Source organism: Acanthaster planci, linkage group LG18, assembly GCF_054643075.1.
Source record: "Acanthaster planci isolate LZ-2023a linkage group LG18, COTS_SCS, whole genome shotgun sequence".
NCBI lineage: Eukaryota > Metazoa > Echinodermata > Asteroidea > Valvatida > Acanthasteridae > Acanthaster > Acanthaster planci.
The window spans coordinates 998,185-1,017,316 of NC_141794.1; the positions used below are offsets into that span (position 1 = coordinate 998,185).

The 19,132-nt window shown below is 42.3% G+C and overlaps 4 protein-coding genes across 6 annotated transcripts; 1 reads left to right on the top strand and 3 right to left on the bottom strand.

Moving 5' to 3' along the window:
• Positions 1-192: 192 nt before the first annotated feature.
• Positions 193-5,524, bottom strand: LOC110979237 (uncharacterized). Of its 2 annotated transcripts, XM_087148510.1 has the most exons (4): positions 4,873-5,524; positions 3,630-3,744; positions 3,276-3,369; positions 193-2,402 (listed from the first exon to the last, which is right to left on the bottom strand). In XM_087148510.1, exons 2-4 carry the CDS (start codon positions 3,670-3,672, stop codon positions 2,111-2,113), a joined length of 429 nt encoding a protein of 142 aa, XP_087004636.1. In that variant the 5' UTR covers positions 3,673-3,744; positions 4,873-5,524; the 3' UTR covers positions 193-2,110. The 2 variants fall into 2 exon arrangements, with proteins under 2 accessions (XP_087004636.1, XP_022090547.1); XM_022234855.2 differs by lacking the exon at positions 3,630-3,744.
• Positions 5,525-5,657: 133 nt separating this feature from the next.
• On the bottom strand, positions 5,658-8,111 carry LOC110979224 (piRNA biogenesis protein EXD1-like). Its single transcript, XM_022234829.2, has 2 exons — positions 7,521-8,111; positions 5,658-7,139 (listed from the first exon to the last, which is right to left on the bottom strand). The coding sequence occupies exons 1-2, from the start codon at positions 7,878-7,880 to the stop codon at positions 6,531-6,533; spliced, it is 969 nt and encodes a 322-aa protein (XP_022090521.2). The 5' UTR covers positions 7,881-8,111; the 3' UTR covers positions 5,658-6,530.
• Positions 8,112-8,577: 466 nt separating this feature from the next.
• LOC110979208 (piRNA biogenesis protein EXD1-like) lies at positions 8,578-13,888 on the bottom strand. Of its 2 annotated transcripts, none has more exons than XM_087148508.1 (5): positions 13,592-13,888; positions 13,002-13,116; positions 11,732-11,911; positions 10,863-11,220; positions 8,578-10,463 (listed from the first exon to the last, which is right to left on the bottom strand). In XM_087148508.1, the coding sequence occupies exons 2-5, from the start codon at positions 13,103-13,105 to the stop codon at positions 9,918-9,920; spliced, it is 1,188 nt and encodes a 395-aa protein (XP_087004634.1). In that variant the 5' UTR covers positions 13,106-13,116; positions 13,592-13,888; the 3' UTR covers positions 8,578-9,917. The 2 variants fall into 2 exon arrangements, with proteins under 2 accessions (XP_087004634.1, XP_022090510.2); XM_022234818.2 differs by lacking the exon at positions 13,592-13,888 and adding an exon at positions 13,380-13,452.
• A 92-nt stretch (positions 13,889-13,980) lies between these two features.
• On the top strand, positions 13,981-18,544 carry LOC110979228 (piRNA biogenesis protein EXD1-like). The gene is made up of 3 exons (XM_022234844.2): positions 13,981-14,316; positions 14,740-15,103; positions 16,132-18,544. The coding sequence occupies exons 1-3, from the start codon at positions 14,273-14,275 to the stop codon at positions 16,669-16,671; spliced, it is 948 nt and encodes a 315-aa protein (XP_022090536.2). The 5' UTR covers positions 13,981-14,272; the 3' UTR covers positions 16,672-18,544.
• Positions 18,545-19,132: the final 588 nt, after the last annotated feature.

Sequence of the window (19,132 nt, forward strand, 5' to 3'; positions counted from 1 at the left end):
CGAGTGACCGTGCGCAGAGAATCAAAACTTATTTAAGGCAGTTTTCATACAAGACGCAGATGAAATATTTGTTTACATCGTGTCTTGCGACCTTCTGAGCTACAGTTTACGCCTCCTGTGTACATTTTTGGGAAGAATTCCATATACGAAGTCCACTGTAATATCGCGTAATTACTACAAAAGTATCCTTACTTTGATCGCTGAATGAAGACGATTCCAATAGGCATTGAAGAGCTGAACATCATAGGACAGAAATGTGGAGTTTTGGGCACACTTTTGGAGCTACACATGGACCAGGTTTACATCGACAGGCGGCCATCTTTGCTTCTGAAGAACATGGCGAATGCGCACGACGTGTGCGCATGAACCGAATCATATCCGGAAGGGGTTGGGCTGCCACAAGCATTGAGGTAATTTTATGCATGAATCCGCAACACGAGGAGTGCAGAGGGCCGTCATCTGTCTGGATGGATCTACACAGTTCACGAGGTGCCGCGCAATGTGCCCTACTGTACATGTACAATTTTTACTTGGGGGAAAATAGTGCGTGTTTTGCGACAATTTTTAAGTTGGAGGATTTGGTTAGAAGGAAAAATGGGCCCAATTTCTTTTACAGACAGTTTGTAAGTTGGACAATTTGTTTAGAAGGAAAAAAGGGCCAAATTTCAGTCTTTTAGAGAGTGCTTGTCAGTTGGAGGAGTCTTTTAGAGAGTGCTTGTCAGTTGGAGGAGTTTTTTTCTATATTTATAGAGAGGGAAGGGGAAAAGGGAGCTGAAACCTGTCTTTAGATTATTGTGTGGCTATCTGCGCTCTAAAATGTGAGGGTAGGCTTGTACAGGAGAAGAACATCCTTAAGGATTTGATTGAAGTGGTCTACTCCTGCATGTCGGCAGCGCCACATGTATTCGGCCAGGTAGAACCCAAACTGGTCGCTTCCACTGTATGGTGTGGATAGTCACCTCTGTCACCAATTGCGCGACTCCAATTCTCGCTCATAGTGCATGTATTGCTAATGGATGAAGCAACACTCCACCTAGCCTGAGTTCTTATACAGCATTGGACTGAAATTCCTTCTTTCGTACGGCCGACTGCATTTCTACTTGTTCTTTCTCTCTTGGTTTACATAATACGACGTACGGAGATAACTCACGTCATACAGTCAATTGTGCTCAGACATGTACCTTACCTAGTTGATTTCCTTTGGCACAACCTACTTATATTAACAACGGATAGCCACATTTATTAATATTTAAATATTCTAATTTATACAAATATTCGTGAATAATTACATATTCAGTTTCATAAATATTTAATTTTTTTAAATATTCATCTTGACCTCATCTTGACCTCTCCTTAATTCAACCGTAACTTTATATGGAACATATCGACTTTCTCCGGCAACAAGCGCTCGTGTGGCGTGGTCAGTTAGACTGCTGTATTTCTATACCTAACAGTTCTCTTCATTGCAGGTTCGCTTCCCCTTTACGACACAATTTGGATTAAATGTCTTAAATGTGTATACTAACTGTAATAATCCTTGTACTAATGACAGGAAAACTGTGGAGAAATAAAAGGACGGGATAGTGAAGGAAAGAGGAAACGGTAGAGGATATAGTAGGGAAAAAAAGAACGGCAAAAGGACTCACTTTTTTGCCGTTTTATTGCGTGGGGCCCCTTCTTTTTAAACCTGTCCCCCTAAGTTACTGAACCCCCTTTCACATCTCTATCCCCCAAAAATAAATGTCGCCCCTTTTTAAATCTGTCCTGGAGCAAAAATTTCTCCTAAAAAGTGAACTTCGTATATGGAATTCTTTCCACATTTTTTTGCCAATTCATGGTGAAAATGCACTACAAACTTAACTTTAAAATATGACACAAGTGCTGCCGATACAAAATTTTAACTCTGGAAAAAAAAAGAGAAATTGTCCCAAGATATAAATGGTCCAACTTTGTGTTGAAGCAAACTGCAATGAGAAACAGGTCGAAAAAGCCCAGAAACACTAGATCTTTGATGAAACCGCCGAAGGGCCTACATAGTTTCATAATCCCTGTGTTCTCCTCAATTTGATCGTTTTTACATTTTGAAGTGGCGTTCATTTCGCACATTTTTTCATGTAACTTTTGGAGAGAAGCTTGTGTTTTCGTACACCGCATCTGCAAAGTTTTCGGGAGCAGCAGTGAACGATGGGTTATCCAGTTGGAGCTCGTCGCCACGGTGATGAACTTGGACACTTGGCTGCCGGCCCTCTTGCGGCACAGACTGTCCAATCATAAAAGCGCCTTGCCGTTGAGGGCAGCGTTCCAATGCATCATCCAGGTCTGACATGCGGTAGTCGATAGTTAGTATCTTCTTCGGCGATTCCGTCTTGGGTTTCTTTGTCCTCGAGGAGATACATCCTCCTCTGTAGGGAAAATAAATCCAGAAATTCATTGGATTTGTTATTTAAAGCATTCCTGTTTGGTTTCAAATCCAGTTGGAGTTTATTTTGGCGAGCCTGAATGCCAACATTTTTCTCCTTTGGTCATTGACTGGCTGTTTTCGCGCCTTTGGTAATGCCTGTGTAATGACTTTGTTCTGACCAATCGAGAGCCAAACTCTTGAATTGATTCAGAACTGGTCCAAAATTGTGGAAAAAAGGGAAATAACGTTTTTTGTTGTTTCTCAACTTAGTGAACTACACATTCCGGAATTAAAGACGTATTCTTCAAAAAAAATTTTAAAAAAGCAGAAATGGTAAGAAATATGCCAAGTATTGAGAAAAACCATGCTTCTGCTTCCTTTTACTGTGTTCCTTAGACATGTTCCTGGTTATTGCTTTGATATCTCAAATACCTGTTGGCTATTATGTCGCTAAACTACGCCCCCGGCGTATAGCTTTTTCGAACGTGTACTTGACAGTAGACTCATTTATAAGCCTCTATCAATTCTGTTTGGTTTCTCTATAACACTCTTTTTCCTTTCACGTGTGTACTTTTTCGTGAACTCTTCTGTTTTGTCTCTCATCTCATTTTTCCGGAAATATTGGAAGACCATTCCCCAAACCTGCAAAAGTGCTGATGTCGGTGTATGTGCGTGAACATAGAAGTGATAACCTCTAGTGTACATATAGCTTATAGCTGATGGACACGTATTTTAAGTCCATCCAGCTGATCCAGTTTACATTTTAATCTATACCAGGGAGACCGGTGCCCAATATGTCTTTTTAACCCTACAAAAATTCCCTTCAGTTACAAGGGAGGCATTCTCAACAAGACCGCATCTTGCAAAGTCTTACCTGAGTTTGGGGTGTCTGCATAGCCACACAAGCAGGATGACGAGAAGGATAGAGTTGACGACGCCTATGCACACCGAGACAATCCACAGATAAGCTGCAGAGAAAAAATAACTAGGAATAACTCGTTCACCGATATTCAGCATATTCGGAAACTCGACCGACGTGCAATGCTCAACCTCATCCTCAAATCAAGACAAAGTATAATGCCTAAAATTAAGCTGTTTTAAGCTGTTGTGTATAAAATACGAAGAATTAAGGCCTAAAGAACAGATTAATATCAACCAGAAAGATGAAGCAATACAGGCCATTAAATCCTGTAGGCAGCAAAGACGAAATTTCAGTTCTAACACTCACCTGACAATTCCCTTTTCAGTTGTAATACCTTACGTACCTGCATACCACTAACAGGGTATGCTCATACCGGCGTACGTATTGTGCAGTTGAACGTGCCCGTGTTTAATGGCTTTCACTGAGAGCAAAGGAAGCAAATTTCTTGCTGAAATCGTTAACCTTGAATCCAAGATTGACCTTATGAATATTCACAGCTCATCAATATTTCTATTGCTCAAATACAAGCTCCATACACGGAAACGAGAACAGTAATTGACCTGCACTGTACTGCTCTCTGTTTCTCTCGCGGATCACAGTTTATGCTAACCAGTTAAAATGTGCAAGCCAGATACATCATGCAGCATTGTGAACTTTAAATTGTAGACTCCTGGTGCGTCTTTTCCTTTCTTGCACTTGTCTGGGACTTCTCACACCCTGCAGAGCCATCCAAAGTGCAGGCACACTCCATATTAAAGACGTGAACACGACTCCTCGAGCTCGGCTATCGAGAGTTAGTTGTACCGATTTTAAAAGCAGTTGTGCACAAACGGTATACACGTGCATATCCTGTATTGTAATTTATGTCATCTTTGTAGTTTATCTGTCACATTACTTCCCCGTGAAGTGACCTTGGGGGTACGGCCATATCTTAAACAAAAACATAATGACAAAGCACACGATCGGACGGTAAAATCCGCAATTGTAAATTTACCCATCATAAATATGCAAATAATTCAAGCCAAACCGTTTCAGCATTTTTGGTGACATATGCCAGACGCCTTGGTGTCCCAGCCCACGAGGAATTATCATACTAGTAAATTATTACGATCAAGTGTAGCGCGTACTGTGTGTTCGTCACATTACAATAATGCGACATTTTCACGCAGGAATGGTCATATGCTATAAAACACAGAAATGGTGACACTTTTCCCGGCTTACCTTTTTCCTCGAGTGCTATATTTGCTCTGTAGGATTTCAACCTTCCTCCCGCCCAGGCGTATTATAGATCAATGCTCCACCCCTCCTCTTTTCCGCTTAATTTCGTCTTGGCAAGTTTCACGAAAAGGGAAAATATTTGTCCAGCACACAAGACAGCAAAACAATAACAGACGTGACATGCCACAGATGTTGGTTGAGAGTGGCGCGGCATTTTCGCTCAGCATATCAATTAGCCGAGCTTTTTTCCCCCTTGCACGTTTCTAGTCCCGTTTAACTGGACTTAGGTGTAATTTAAGATATATTGTTCAACTTATACTGCTACACTCACAGTGATTCGTCGCTTCTTGCGTCGGGCTGAAGGTCTGCATTATAGTTGTCGCTGTGACATTAATATCCATTGTGCTGCTGGCTCATGGGCATTAGTCGATACAACGCCATTGAGGTATTCTTGATGTACGACAAAATAGGTCCCTTTATATGCTGGTATAAACAATCCATATTGCGCTGTACATGTTTCAGTATGGATCATATTAGTATGCGAAACCGAATGGCGTTCACTGATTTTTTTCTGAGAAATACATGTAACAGCGATGGACTTTCATTTTTCGTTTCTTGTGACTAAAGGTTTGTCTTGATTTTTGTACTGTGCAAATGAAATCCGATCCTGGAGAGTAGACGCAATTTGTCAGGGGAATATGCAATTATAATCAATAACTCGTGATTATTATAATTGAGCACCTGTGTCTATGAACAGTATATAAAGCACATGCTTGAATTAGACTTCAAATCTAATCGTTTGTACGGTTGTGTTTTGTTTGATTTGAAGGCTGATAACACTTGTATTCCGCGTCATTGATTTTGTCCACGCAGCGGTGAACGAGTAAAACGCTATTACCGCTAACTGCACTGAGCGAAACAGTTTCCTTCGAACAACCAAATAACACTGAGCGCCGGGTGTGGTGCTGCCCTTTTTCTTTTATACAGCTCTTGGAAAAGGTAACTTTGCGTCTCTTTATGCCGTAAAGGTCTCGATACGAATTTTTTATGCGGCATTTTAATTGCGCGACGTGTTGCATGCAAAATTCAACATTTTTCACCAAAGAAACAGAAATCTTCATGTGTCCCATGGCAAATTACATATTATTATCACCGAATCAATAATCACCAAACGACAAACCGGGTAACTGCAGAGTGGCTGAGGTCAAAGCTCACAAGCTCCACCTTTGATGTTTACCAGTAAAGTTACAATGTTAAAACAAGTTTATCACCGAAAATCTGTTAAAGTTGACACAGCAAGGTACTAAACTTTTTCTTCGAGTCACGACATAGCATTGGTTGTGAAATTTTGGACCAGCGGTATACCTGTATCTTGAAGACTAGATTTCTCATACGGTATTACATCTCACACATATATTTTACAAAGTGGTGCTACATGTATATGTAACATTTATACGTAAAGATGCTTTTGTTCTAATAAACTCATTTTTGTAAGTACTGAATAACTATAACAATCAAAAGATATAAGCAATTTACAACACCTTTTGTGCACGTTACCTCCTTCACTTGACTTAAAACTAGCAATGGAATATTTCTATGGATTCTTGATGAATTTTGTGCAGTTCTATTCTCTTTGCTGCATTTTAAAATTCACTGAACCTATTTTGTATAGCTACGACCAACTCTTTCTAGATTTATCGTTTGCGATTAATAATTTATAATATTTGCATCAGGACAATGATTTTCATAGACGTATTTTATTTACAAGGTATAATTCTATATGCAACATAGTTCAAACTTCTAGCAAGGGCAGTTCCAAGGGCCTCTTCTTTTCGAAATTATGAGAAGTGGGTGTTTTTTATTTCCTTCTAAATAAGTATAAAAAGCGTAAAATTATACCGTATGTGACAAACAAGTTTGAAATTTGGTGAACTTTAATTCTGGATCCACCCTTGCCCCTGAAGATCAGATGACATTCACCCTTTAGGTTCAGTGTTGCTGCAGTCCGTAGATTTTCCTACACACAGGGCAGTGCTGAATTCCCCTTCGAATGTGTAGAGCAAAAAAATCCTGCCTTGGGAAAGCGCGCTTGCACCCCTTGCAGTAAACCTCTGGAGTGTACGGTCGCTCATGCCCCGACGCTGGGAGAATACGCCAAGGCAGGAAACCGTTTCTCTCATAATCGTCGTAGGTACGGAACGAGCGAGACCGGAGATAGTCGAGAAAATTCTGTGAACCTTTCCGAAGCCGTTCCTTCTTGTCTGGGTTAGCTATCGCTCCCCGCAGCGCCCGGTACAGAGGCAAAAAACCCTGGACGTCTGCAGCGGCGTACGCTAGCAATGATGCCTCTAGAGGCCGCTTCATCCACACTGCCGTCCCTTCTCGCTCCATCTTCTCCTTGCCGGCTGCTTTGGCAGTGGTGAGGTCTTTGTCGTCCACGTAAAGCTCCAGGCATCGCAGGAAGCTGCGGAGTACCGGCTGGACGTTAATCGGAGGCCTGCTGGCAGTGGCCATAGGCTGACGCCTGCTGCCTGGCCATGACACCTGCCTTGGTTTGTCATCTTGTACTGGTTCTGGGTTAGTTTCTCGGTAGATGATCTAAACAGAAGAAATACCCCAGACCCTGACAGTTTCTCAGATTCGTTTTAGAAGGTCGAGGAAATACCTTTTTCAATATCACTTTCAGGTTTTTTTCCATGCCAAGCCTTCAGTGGTCGCAGTTATCTACACGTTTTGACAAATTTTACACAGTTTCAAACCTACCGTGCAACATTTAGCGAAAAATGTCCTCGCTATATAAGAATGCACGTTCAGGCAAATGCACCCACTTAGAAATCATATTATGGACGTCACCATAGGCTTTATGAAGCAATTAGAGCAACACTTGAATTTATAGCGCAGATAATTCTATAAAATACCAGTGCCAGTCAAAATCTCGATAGGGTTTCAAAATTACACTAAGCAAGGTTGAAGACCTACCTGCAGAAGCTGAAGATCGACCACATTGGTGAGTTTCACGTGGAATTGATGCCAGAGACAATCAGAGTCAGACCTACAGTCAAACATCAGCTTCTCCCGGTCGGGGTCCTGCAGTAGATCTCGTAGGCCTTCGTCGAAAACTTTGGCTCCCAAGGTCTTGATGTCAAACAGGTAGGTGTGGGTCGGCAGTGCCACGGACACGAGGGACAGTTGCCCCTTGCGGCTGAGGCTTTCTCCCTCACAGTCGACGGCTAGAAATGGTGAGCTCGTCACGCCTTCACGGAGTTTGGCAAGGGCTGGCCTTATATCTGATGCTTTGTCAATGAGGTCGTAAGATGGACCTTGATAGGAGCTAGCCATGGCCTGCCGTAGATACTAACGTTGTAACATCAAATTGAGCTCACGCTTGAAAAAGGTGAACAACTTTAACCTGTTTCACCACGGGAGTTTCAGGTTTTGCTTCAGTGGTTGGTCTACTCTTTTCAAGTTCTGCTTCAGCAGCTGGTCTGCAAACACAAATGGAGCAAATATCTTGTGAAGCCTTGCCTTACCGATATCGAATAGTGACGCATCCTCTGGAATTTGCTGATTGCGTGTCCGACACGGGGAATCCCCGGCACAAATGCCGGATGTCAAATGTCAGAGTTCCCAGTCCCTACTTAGCAACTGCCTTCAGATGTCTGTATGGACCAGTTGCCAATAATGGAGTCCAGAAGAATTCCTCCAGGTTTATGTTAATGAGTAAATGGATTTTCCCACAATGCAGTGAGTAATCAGCAGTAACGAGTAAGCAGTAGTCAAAGAAACATTTTGCTTTTTTTCTATGATAAGTGAAGCCATTGTTCAGGAGGCCTACACATTGTGCGATCATGTGAAAATTAAGCAAGATCATTGGTGATGTGAAATTAATATCCAAAAGACGGGATCAAAAACACTTTCGTGAGGACAAAAAACGGTTACAACACCGTGACTAATAGGGGATAATGACGAACTTCAAGTTATATTTGGTGAATTATTCATGAGTGACGCGTAAATGAAATCAACGCAAACGTTCCGATACACAGTCCAATCACACACGCGTTTTAATTTCAATCGTTTCAACAGGAACTAGTATCTCTCTGTATATCACGCGGCCACTCACCAAAACGGAAGTTATCCGCAGGCCCAGCATTAACAACAAATGTTTTGCTTTCAAATTACAAATTGGCATGAATTAAGATTCAACAGCATTTTATTTCCTTCTAATCCACATTACAGTTACCACTGCACTGCTTTTGGGTGTACAGAATCTTCCTGTGTTTATCTTTTTCTCGTTTAAAAGCTGAATGTCCCTTTAGAGAGATAAGTAAACATCAATGGTTTTCCCAGGTTCGAAGCATTAAGCAAATAATAGTTTTGAAACGGGTACATGTTGTCTAAACAAGTGTTTCGTCCCCACCTGTAGAACATTGAATTTAATCATTATGATGGATTATGATGGTAATATTTTGAAGGTTCAAGGTTGCCGTCGCATTACCAACCACAAGGTCAACAACAAATTCAAAGACGGAGTCAGATATGACTTCTTACGCAATGTTCCAAGTTGCACAAACTTCCATAGTTAAACTTATCAGACTTTCAGAACATTAAGAGTCAAAGTCAGTTGATAAGAGGGAGAAATCAAAACAACACTTCTAATTAAGCATTTATATTATAATTGTACGAATCTATGACAAATCTACAAATTAACATTATGAAATCAGTGATCAAGGAATCTCAAAATAAATTTATATGTTGATTTTCATTCTACGAATTTTGGCCATTACATCTACTCGCAAATAAACAGAATGGTCTAGTACATCACTGAAGTTGTCACACTATTTCGCGTGTTGTTAGACAAAAAACACTGAATTTATATAGAATCAGCTGCATAAAAGTCAAGTAGATAACAGTACGGCTAGAGATCAATCTCCTTTGAAAAATGAACAGGTTGCCTGAGTTATCCAAAATCTAAAGTTCAATTCTTCGAAGCCCACAAGTAAAAGAATATTACTGAATATAATTAAAACTAAAAAATGGAGCATACGTTTTACTAAGTTATTATAAATGAATCTTTCACCAAGCAACTGATCTATACTCCATAAAAGACATGATCGAGGGTTTATGTTTTCATCTCTGTCTTCTCCTTTTTATCAAAACTTTCCCATGCTTTTAGTAGCATTATGTGCAAGGAGCATTTTAAGAGTCCTTGATAGGCGTTATAGATTTAGCACGACCTAAATCTGCAACATACGACTCTCCAGTGTCAGTTTATTGAAGTACTATAATTTTTAACAATCCAAGGTTCACTCTACACCCAACTACTTGTTAAATTTAGGCTTGTGTGATCGTTTGGGATCCTTGAATGGGTTGAAGCCATCAACAGTCCTTATCAATCTTCTTACACACCGGGCACTTCTGCGAACCGAGTCGCAGTTGTGTCTTTGTAAAATCACTCCGCGGGAATCGACGTTTGCATCCGGTGCAAGTGACTTCCTGCCGATAAAATGTCTCGTTTACGGAGTCCGGAAGAACGCGCCAAGGTAGAAAGGCATTTAGCTCGTATTTGTCGTAGATGCGGACCGATTTGGACTGGTAGAAATCGAGGTATCGCTGGGAGCCGACTTGAAGACGTTTTTTGGCTGAAGGCGTGTCCACGGCTGACTTAAGCTTGCAGTAAAGCGGGAAAAAACCTTGAACGTCCACCGCGGCGTATTCCAAGAGTTGTTTAATCAAAGGCCTCTTCATCCAGTTCACGCCGTCCTTGCCCATCAACGGCAAACCGCTGTTCTTAATTCTAGCAAAATTCTGGTCGTCAACGTAGTGTTCCAGACACTTCTTAAAGCCTTTGATCCTGCGCTGAAAGTCTCGTGGCATGACCCTACCGTAGTAAGGGTGGCTTTTATCACTCTCTTGATGGATAATCTGATCAAAAAAGGTAAAAGGGCTTTGTTATACATTGTCACAAAGTTTTTTCATGATGAAGGAAATTACGTTTAAAGCTACTTTCAATCAAGACTAAGCTAATTGCCGGAAGTGTCTACAGTATGGCTGAATGAATTGACTGGATATGATTCACCTGACATCATTTTGGTTGTCAATCTAGTCACTAGTTCTCATCGGATAGGCGCACTTATGCTGCCATAGACACCTACTCAAGACTTAGTGTGTGCATATATTATGCCCTGGGATTCTGTGAGCCGTCGTCAGGTGGCCTCGGATCATGCGCATTATTGTAATTAGCATGTTCTGTGCTCAAAACTGGTGACAGCACAGCGGGGAAAACAGAACAGTTGTGTCTATCCACGGCGTAGAATCTTTTACCTGCATAAGCTGTAGATCCAGCACATTGGTGAGTTTGACTGCGTACAGATGCCAGAGGCAATCGGAATCACTTCTGCAGTCGAACATCAGTTTCTCCCGGTTGGGGTCCTGTAGCAGATGTCGTAGGCCTTCGTCAAAGACTTTGGCTCCCAGGGTCTTGATGTCGAACAGGTAGGTGTGTCTCTCTGTTGCCACGGCAACAAGGGACAGCTTTCCATCTCGGCCCAGCTTTTCTGCCTCGCAATCAACGGCTAGAAGGGAATTCGCCTCGCTGCATTCGCGGAGGTTGGCCAAAGCTTGCTTTATTTCAGACTCCTGGTCCACGAGTGTGTAGGTCTTTTCCTTGTGACCCGCAGGACTGTTCATTTAGACAAAAAAGAAAAATTCATTCTTCGATCAGTTGCTCAGGAGCGAAGCGGCTTGAGCAGAGAGTATGCGTGAAAAGTGAGCTAATGTGACCTCGTCACTTGCACTTAATGAAGTAGTCTCCGCACCAGTCGCTACCTTACTCGCAGCTTCTTTTAACATCTGTCAGAATACCTGCAAGTGGCGAAGGACTTTGCAAAGACTAACTCTCTTTAAACTCGCATTTCCCACTTCCACCACGAAAACTTGTTACCATCATGTATTGTTACTGTAAGTCAACCACAGTCACAGTCAACGTCGTTGTCGTGTTGTCACGTCTGTTGCTCATGTCGTTGTATAGTGGTAACCGTCATATTTAGGTCACAGTCATCAAAGACTTGGGCTTCATAATCAATGTAGGGTGTAGAGATGCAAACAGTCCCGTCAGTATTGTCAGAATCAACCTATCTATGCTTTTTCACCCCCCAGCTTATACCCTCCGCTATCTTACAGAGAGAACAGACCTTGGTTCGGTTGTCTTGGGTGTTACCGTCGTTTGGGATGGCTCAGCAGGCTTGTCTACTTGATTCGGCGGTCCACTTTCACCGAGCTCTACCTTGGATGGCTCCCCGTCTATCTCAAGGCGCTTGGCCGGAGTAGGCTTCACTTGGTCCTCTTGGACAAGTGCCGCATCTTCAGCAGATCTAACCATTCATTTTACCCAAGAAATTACTATGCGGACTGGAAGGAAATCAGTGGCGTAAATTTGTGCTGGAAATTGGGGATGGGGAAAGATGGGCGATGACTTACCTGGCCATGAAAATTTGCAGGATCCCCAGGATACGGTCCCCACCCCCAACTTTTGGGGGATGGGCTATTGAATCATCCCCCCCCCCCACTTTTTTGTGATGAAAACCGGATTGTGAAGAATTTCCAGGATTTCCCAATGACTAAAAATGTTTGCAATATCACTAGAAAGTGAAAGCAGTTTTAAAGAGCCATAAATATGCTATCATGATGAAAGAATCTGCGTGAATGTAATACACATAACAGATGTGATGAAAACCGGATTGTGGAGAATTTCCAGGATTTCCCAATGACTAAAAATGTTTGCAATATCACTAGAAAGTGAAAGCAGTTTTAAAGAGCCATAAATATGCTATCATGATGAAAGAATCTGCGTGAATGTAATACAACATAACAGATGTTCATCTTTATCATGAACATCGGCCCCTATTTAGTGTATATGGTGTCCCCCCCTCGCTGTTCAAATTTCATGGCCGGGCAAGTCATCCCCCACCTATCCCATCACCCAAATTTTCAACACTGATTTACGCCACTGGATATACATCCCCCCATCCCCCGGATTTAAGCCCATGAAGGAAATAATCTCTGAGCTCATTTTTGTTACCATTGTCATCAGATTTTCCCTTAACTTGACTGCTGCGTTGCTTTGTAGCCTATGGCAACGATCGACATTTTGTCAAGACCAGAGTGCGTTTACACACCAAAATCAATGCGCATTGAACCAATAGGAGGCGCGATTTTTGCCAAACTAATCTGTAGCTAGAGGCGCACCCTACCTGCTCTCTGTGTCACCCCCCTCCCCCATTGGAAGAATTCGGAGAGGAAAAAGCACATTTTTTCCTTAATGCTACATCCAATCATTAGGAGTGTTCAGCTACAAGATGCCGCTACAATGTCAGCCCATACGTCACTAACTCACAATCATATCAACCCACCAGATTGCCTCTGCATCATCTTCTGGCGAGGAATTCGTCCACCTCCACTTACCTTTTCACTCCTCTCTGAATCCCCTGGTCCTCCTCATCCGAAATGAAGACCAGTGCATCACTCAAGACATAATCAATGTCACCTTTAGGATCGGTATTTGCCATGCCTGCAGAAGCTGTTGGAAAGGCCGGTCCTATCCAAACTAAGAAATGACTTGTGAATTCACCAGAAAAACACGACTTAAATATATTTCGTGTGTAATTTTGTGCAACAAATTCCCAAGGTTGTAGCTATATAATATTTAACAACGATGCGGTTCATTGAAATACGGCGTTTTCTTGCATCAAATTCTACACGGTTGCTCTATAGGCCAATTTTGCACTTGCTCTGTTCGGTGCTTTTTGCATCTGAGAAACTGAAAAAACCCAAATGATTCACCTCGACACTGAATGTAGAGCGTGACGTGTCACGCTGCACTTTGTCAACGATGAAAACGCGCAAGAGCCACACTCCACATTTTTATTGATCCTCTAAACAGTCATTAAAAAAAGAATATCATGTTAAAACGCAAACTACATGTAGTATGGTATATTACACGCAATGGAGTCAATATTACTTTGACCAACCGAAATATCAAACCTCAGACATACCTCAAAAGAATCATTTTTATGGCCATTTAGTTCTTTCCTGGTAACGAGGGTGCTGCGAAGCGGTTTGATAGGTTACCATTATATTGTGAACCAGTTTGGACCGTCTTTGCTCTTTATTTTCCATTTTGGAGTTGTAGCAGTATATACTCCATCCCTTGGCTTTGCCAGTCTGGCAAGATATCGTGAGCATCCGGCGCTTGTGTTCAGTGCACAATGTACCATCGAGGCCACCGTATTCCACGTAACTAGGATTGCGTACAAACGGGAATTCCCCGCGCACGCAATGGCGGTGTAAAAATGGCATTTCGATTCATGGTAGGGGAATCATGGTTACTAGGAAAACCATTCATTCAACCATTACACGTACCTAACAATAGGCCGCAAAGAGATTTCTCGACCACTGATTCCTGTAATAATTTAATGCCTTGTTGAAATCTTTGCAAGGTAAAATGTTTTCCCCACTTGTTATTCGGAAAACGAGTCGGGGAATTTCCGTTCAATACCCAATTCAACAAAATGGGTGAATCGGAGAACCCCCGCTGTTATGTTGTAATGTGTCTGGACTTGGACTTTCGACTTGGTTTGTTGGCTGTACATATTTCACTGTGATATGAACGGATCGGTTTTGATCTTGTGCCGATCACCGTCTTTCTACTTGATTTGTTGTCGACACTCGACAGTATGGCTTGCTACAGCTCTGGGACGGCGAGCGTTATATCTGGGACGTAAGTTTCCAGTTTCGTTTTGTTTTGTTTCCATTTCTGTATTTCCGTCTCTACTACCACCACATCATCGCCATTACCAGCAAAAATAGGGGTATATTTTCTGTTTTAAAACAGAATTAAAAGTGAACTTTGTGTCCTGAACCGTTAAACACAAGCCACGGCGTGTCCAGCGTAGAGGGGGGCGGCAACTTACCCCCTAGGCATTTTTGACAAAGAAGTAGGGGTTGGAGGACAGCGACAGCATTACAATGGCACCGTGACCTTCCTTGGGGTGGATTACGTAACAGAAAAAAAAATGTGAACTTTTTTTAAATTTGCCATTCCAACTCCCCTCCCCCACCTGCACATGTGCCCACTGACCCGAAGGTATATGTGAAACAAAAAAGTACTGAAATTGGAAGGTTAGTTTTCAATTGTCTGCAGATCTCTGGGATCAATGGGCAAAATCGGCCATCGGGAGCTCGTGGACCAGGTGGGCCAGATACAGCCGGCCTTGGCCAAAATCCGCGAACCCGACCAGGCCTTCCCTTTCTTGGCTGTCAACTGTGAAGGGGAGGACCTCAGCCGACGTGGAACTCTCTCTCTTGTATGTGTGGCCACCAAGAACTACACCTACCTGTTTGACATCAAGACCTTGGGAACCCAAGTCTTCGATGAAGGCCTACGAGATCTACTGCAGGACCCCGACCGGGAGAAGCTGATGTTTGACTGCCGTCAGGATTCTGACTGCCTTTGGCACCAGCACGGGGTAAAACTTGCCAATGTACTGGATTTGCAACTTCTCCAAGTAAGTGTAAATCTTCCTGTCTCAGTTGCAACTGCATTGGCGATGTGTCTCACGTCTCTCGTGCATATTCAAAAAGTCCATCTGTCCAATCGCAGGGGGAGCTTTAAACGGGTTTGTCCAAGAAAGCTTACAGGGCAGTGTTCCAAATCTTTGCAGGGGACTACGAGGACGGAGAGTGACTTAAGTCGAACCTTGCACAGCCGTGAAATTTCCGTTAATAATAATTCAGATACATGTAGGCCTATTAATTTTCAGATACATTAATGTTACACCAAAACGGCAGAATTGAAGCTTTTGCTATTTTTCCCTTTTTAATAGTATTTAATACATTAATTATGTTGTTGTTAAGAAGTTCAAAGGGTATACGTTAACATCCGCTTTTTTTCTCACCACAAAGAAGTGGATGATGGTCCAATAGAGTAATCTTCAGGTCAAAAAGTGGGAGGGAATTTATATCCCTGGTATGGGGGGCGGTGGGGCCGGGGCCGTGCGTGCACAATTACCGATAGGTGCTCACTGGTTGCTGAATAATAGATTGGGCCGATTTTTGAGTGCAGTACATGAATTGCCTTCGTTGGAGTGGCGCCAATATACCCTGTTATGTATTTTTACTTTGACGATTTCCCTTATGTCAGTGATTGGCACACAGTAGGCTAATGCATATACATGTAAATATATACGCGACTGGATGCACAACGCAGAGACGTCTCTAAATATGGGCGCCTCCAAGAGTTTGCAACGCGTTGGTCAATCACAATGCGCAAAATCTGTTGACCCTTTCCAGACTCGCATTGGATCGTCACTATTATGAAATTAGCACTATTGTGAAACGCCCGTATTGAATTTTTAAGAAAAGTCGTTGTTAGCAAACAGTGTAGTGAGATTTCAGTTATTCTACTCCAGATCTAATTATGGACATCACTTTATCCCGCCAAGTGACAGATTTCAATCTGTGTGCAGTTGTTTATAGTCTGTGGGTTACCGAAAGGGCTAAAGAATGGTTTCCATGATGATTCGGATCCACGCAGATTATCTACAGGGAAGATAGCTCAACTAAACGAGACATCAAGCGCCTCGTGTGTGGCTATCAGCGCTGTCTGGAGATCTACCTGAGGTCTTCGGAGGAGAGATTGATTAAGCTGAAGCTATCCTGCAAGCCAATGATGGAGCACTATGGCAGGGTTTGGCTGGAGCGACCAATCCAGGCGAAGCTGCAGGAGTTGGCTGCCCTGAGCGTGAGAGGCTACCTGTCTCTCTATCAGTTCATGAATGGGTGCCTCCGCAGCGGCCGCAATAATTATGCGGCGTGGTTGCGATGTGCCTCACAGAAGTACGTGGAATTCCTACGGGATCGTGAGGTTCGCTTGTACGATAAATACGAGAGGAATGCTTACCTGCCTTGGCGCCTCATCCCTGAACGTGCCAGCACGTCTTGGGAGTACAAGGAGGAGGTTGCGTGCATGGGCTGTAAGCGTTGTTTCCCGCTCTCTGATTTTACCCCGATTCAGCTGATATCAAGAGAGCCGAAGTGCCCGGTGTGTAGGAAGGTCTCCTGCGAAAACTTTTAAAGAGCACCTCTATGGAAAACATGCTTATTATGATTGAAAAAGTTGAAATAAATATGGAAGCATCCAATTCGAACGCCGTGTCATTTATCTTCAGAGCACAACTATAAAAAGCTTTTTCTGTTTATGCCAAGATACGAATTCAGAATGTAGATTGCGTCATTCGGAGAAAACGAGGGGAACCCTCGCCCTTTGTTCGGAGTGGATAAACCCTTGTGCATGCCAAGCGATGTGCAGTACGTTGTTTGGCCCACATGCATTGTTTGACATGCACAAGGGTTTATCCGTTACGTCACAGGGCGAGGGTTCCCTTCATTTTCTGCGAATGACGCAATCTACATTCAGAATTTGGATCTTGGCATGAACAGGAAAAAAGCCTTTTTTAGCTTGTTACAATTGAACTCTGAAGACAAATGACACTGCGTTTGATTTGGATGCTTCCATATTTATTTGAACAGATAAAATCAGAGAAAACATGCTTTCCTTAGAGGTGCTCTTTAAGGGTAGTCGCAGTGTTTACTCTGACCCTCGGCTTTTGCTTTTTGCCTCAATTTATAATGTCATAATATCGTTAATGTATTTTATCCTAGTGTCTCGTTTCATGTACCACTGGAGTCACCGTAAATAAACTTCACTAGGGTTGCGCGTAACTAAGAGTTCACCGGGTACATACATTATTTCCGGTGTCAAATGACCTTTAGTGTCATGGCTGAGTTACTATATAAGGCTACTGAATTTTAGTTTGAGGGATTGAAACCAGGAATACCTAAACCTAATGACTAGAATGGGAGGTGACTTGAAATTTAAAAAAAGTCCTGCTTACCATAAAAAATTTCAAGGTGGGGAATTACTGGATACTTTTTAACACAAGGGGGCGATACAGATATGATACAGATATAGATGCACATTTTATGTACACGTATATTTTTGCCCCTTTGAAAGCTACGGTACTTTTCTTCCCTTTTTCAATATTACCTAAGACATTTTGGTTGTCTTGAATTTCAAAAATACCTCAGAAATAATCTTTTTTCTCACCACAAAATAGGGTGGAATAAGCCATTTATTTTTTACCATCCCCTGGTCAAAAGAGCGGGGATACCCCTTCCCCCGGAATTTACGTTCTCATTTACAATATCCAAAAACTGTAACTGTCTTGGCACGTGATTACGTTTTTAAAAAGACCCAAGTTTTTTACTCAACACCGAAACATCAACAGAGGGCGCAATAATACATATGGCCATTAGGACGGTACCAGTCCAAGTAGAGAAAAGTCGTGAGCTCCACCGATTAAAAGTCGAAATGATTAACTGACAATCACGGCTGAATTGAGACTAACCATTCATTGTCTTCCATGCGTTGATGACAAATTCATTCCTCCTTACCTCAGTTATCAGTTTTGTGGCATTGATATTGGGTGTTTCATAAACAGTGTTGTGTTTGAGTCCATCACATTTCCTTTCACAAGTCCCTTTCCCAAATCCAGTCACAAGTTCCTTCACAATGCCGGTCATAAATGATATGTAACAAATGAACGCTTTTGTTAGAGACATTTGAACAGCTCATGAACTGGCTTAAGACTGAATGACTAGTGATAGACTAACAGGGACTTGTGATGGACTCGATCGAATACAACACTGATGAACATTATGGTTTTCACCAGTTACAAATATTTTAGAACTGTAGTACAGATAAATGTAACAAACCTTTCTCCTGGAACGCATACGCCAATGACCAGCGGTCTGTTATTGCGCATAATTTAAGCTTTCTATTAATTATTGCGTTACTCCTATTATGCAAAGCGCCCACGAAGCCACAGCTTTACTTTTCTTTGAACTGTTTGCTTGACAATAAAGTTAGACGTATTTTTGATACTGTACGGTTTGTGCTTGTCCTCTTTAAGTAGAGACGGGTGGAAATAAAAGCCAGTATTTAGGCTTTATCCCTACTTGGGGCAAGAATTCAAGATCTTGACCGTGCTGCGGATTAGGCTCCATCTCCGAAGAGAACAAATATTATGGAGACTATACCACGCATCCTTTCCTCACGTCACCTGGCAAAGAGTGCAGTGAACTCCTGTACATGTATATTTGAAACATTTCTTTTACCAGTGTACAGTATGAATTTCGCGTGTTACTTTGCACAGGCAGCCAAACAAACAACCAAAGCAGAAATTTTTTTCGCCCGCTTTAGGGCTACAAATAGGATCTTCTCTTATCTCCATAAATTATCTTTTGTTTTGTTTTTCACGGCTAGAATTAGTTTTCCTACCAATGTTTGGTAAAAACTAAAAGTGCGATGAAGGTCAATCCTTCTGGTAGTCCGAATGGGGTTTGGTGGTACCACATTCCGCTTCACCGCTGAACGAGAAGAGCCTTTAAGGTTCAGTGTTGAACGCCACGCACTGCCTTTTTGGACCAAGCCAGGGATAAGCTATCAACGTTAAAGGGTAGCTGGAAGTCAAGCT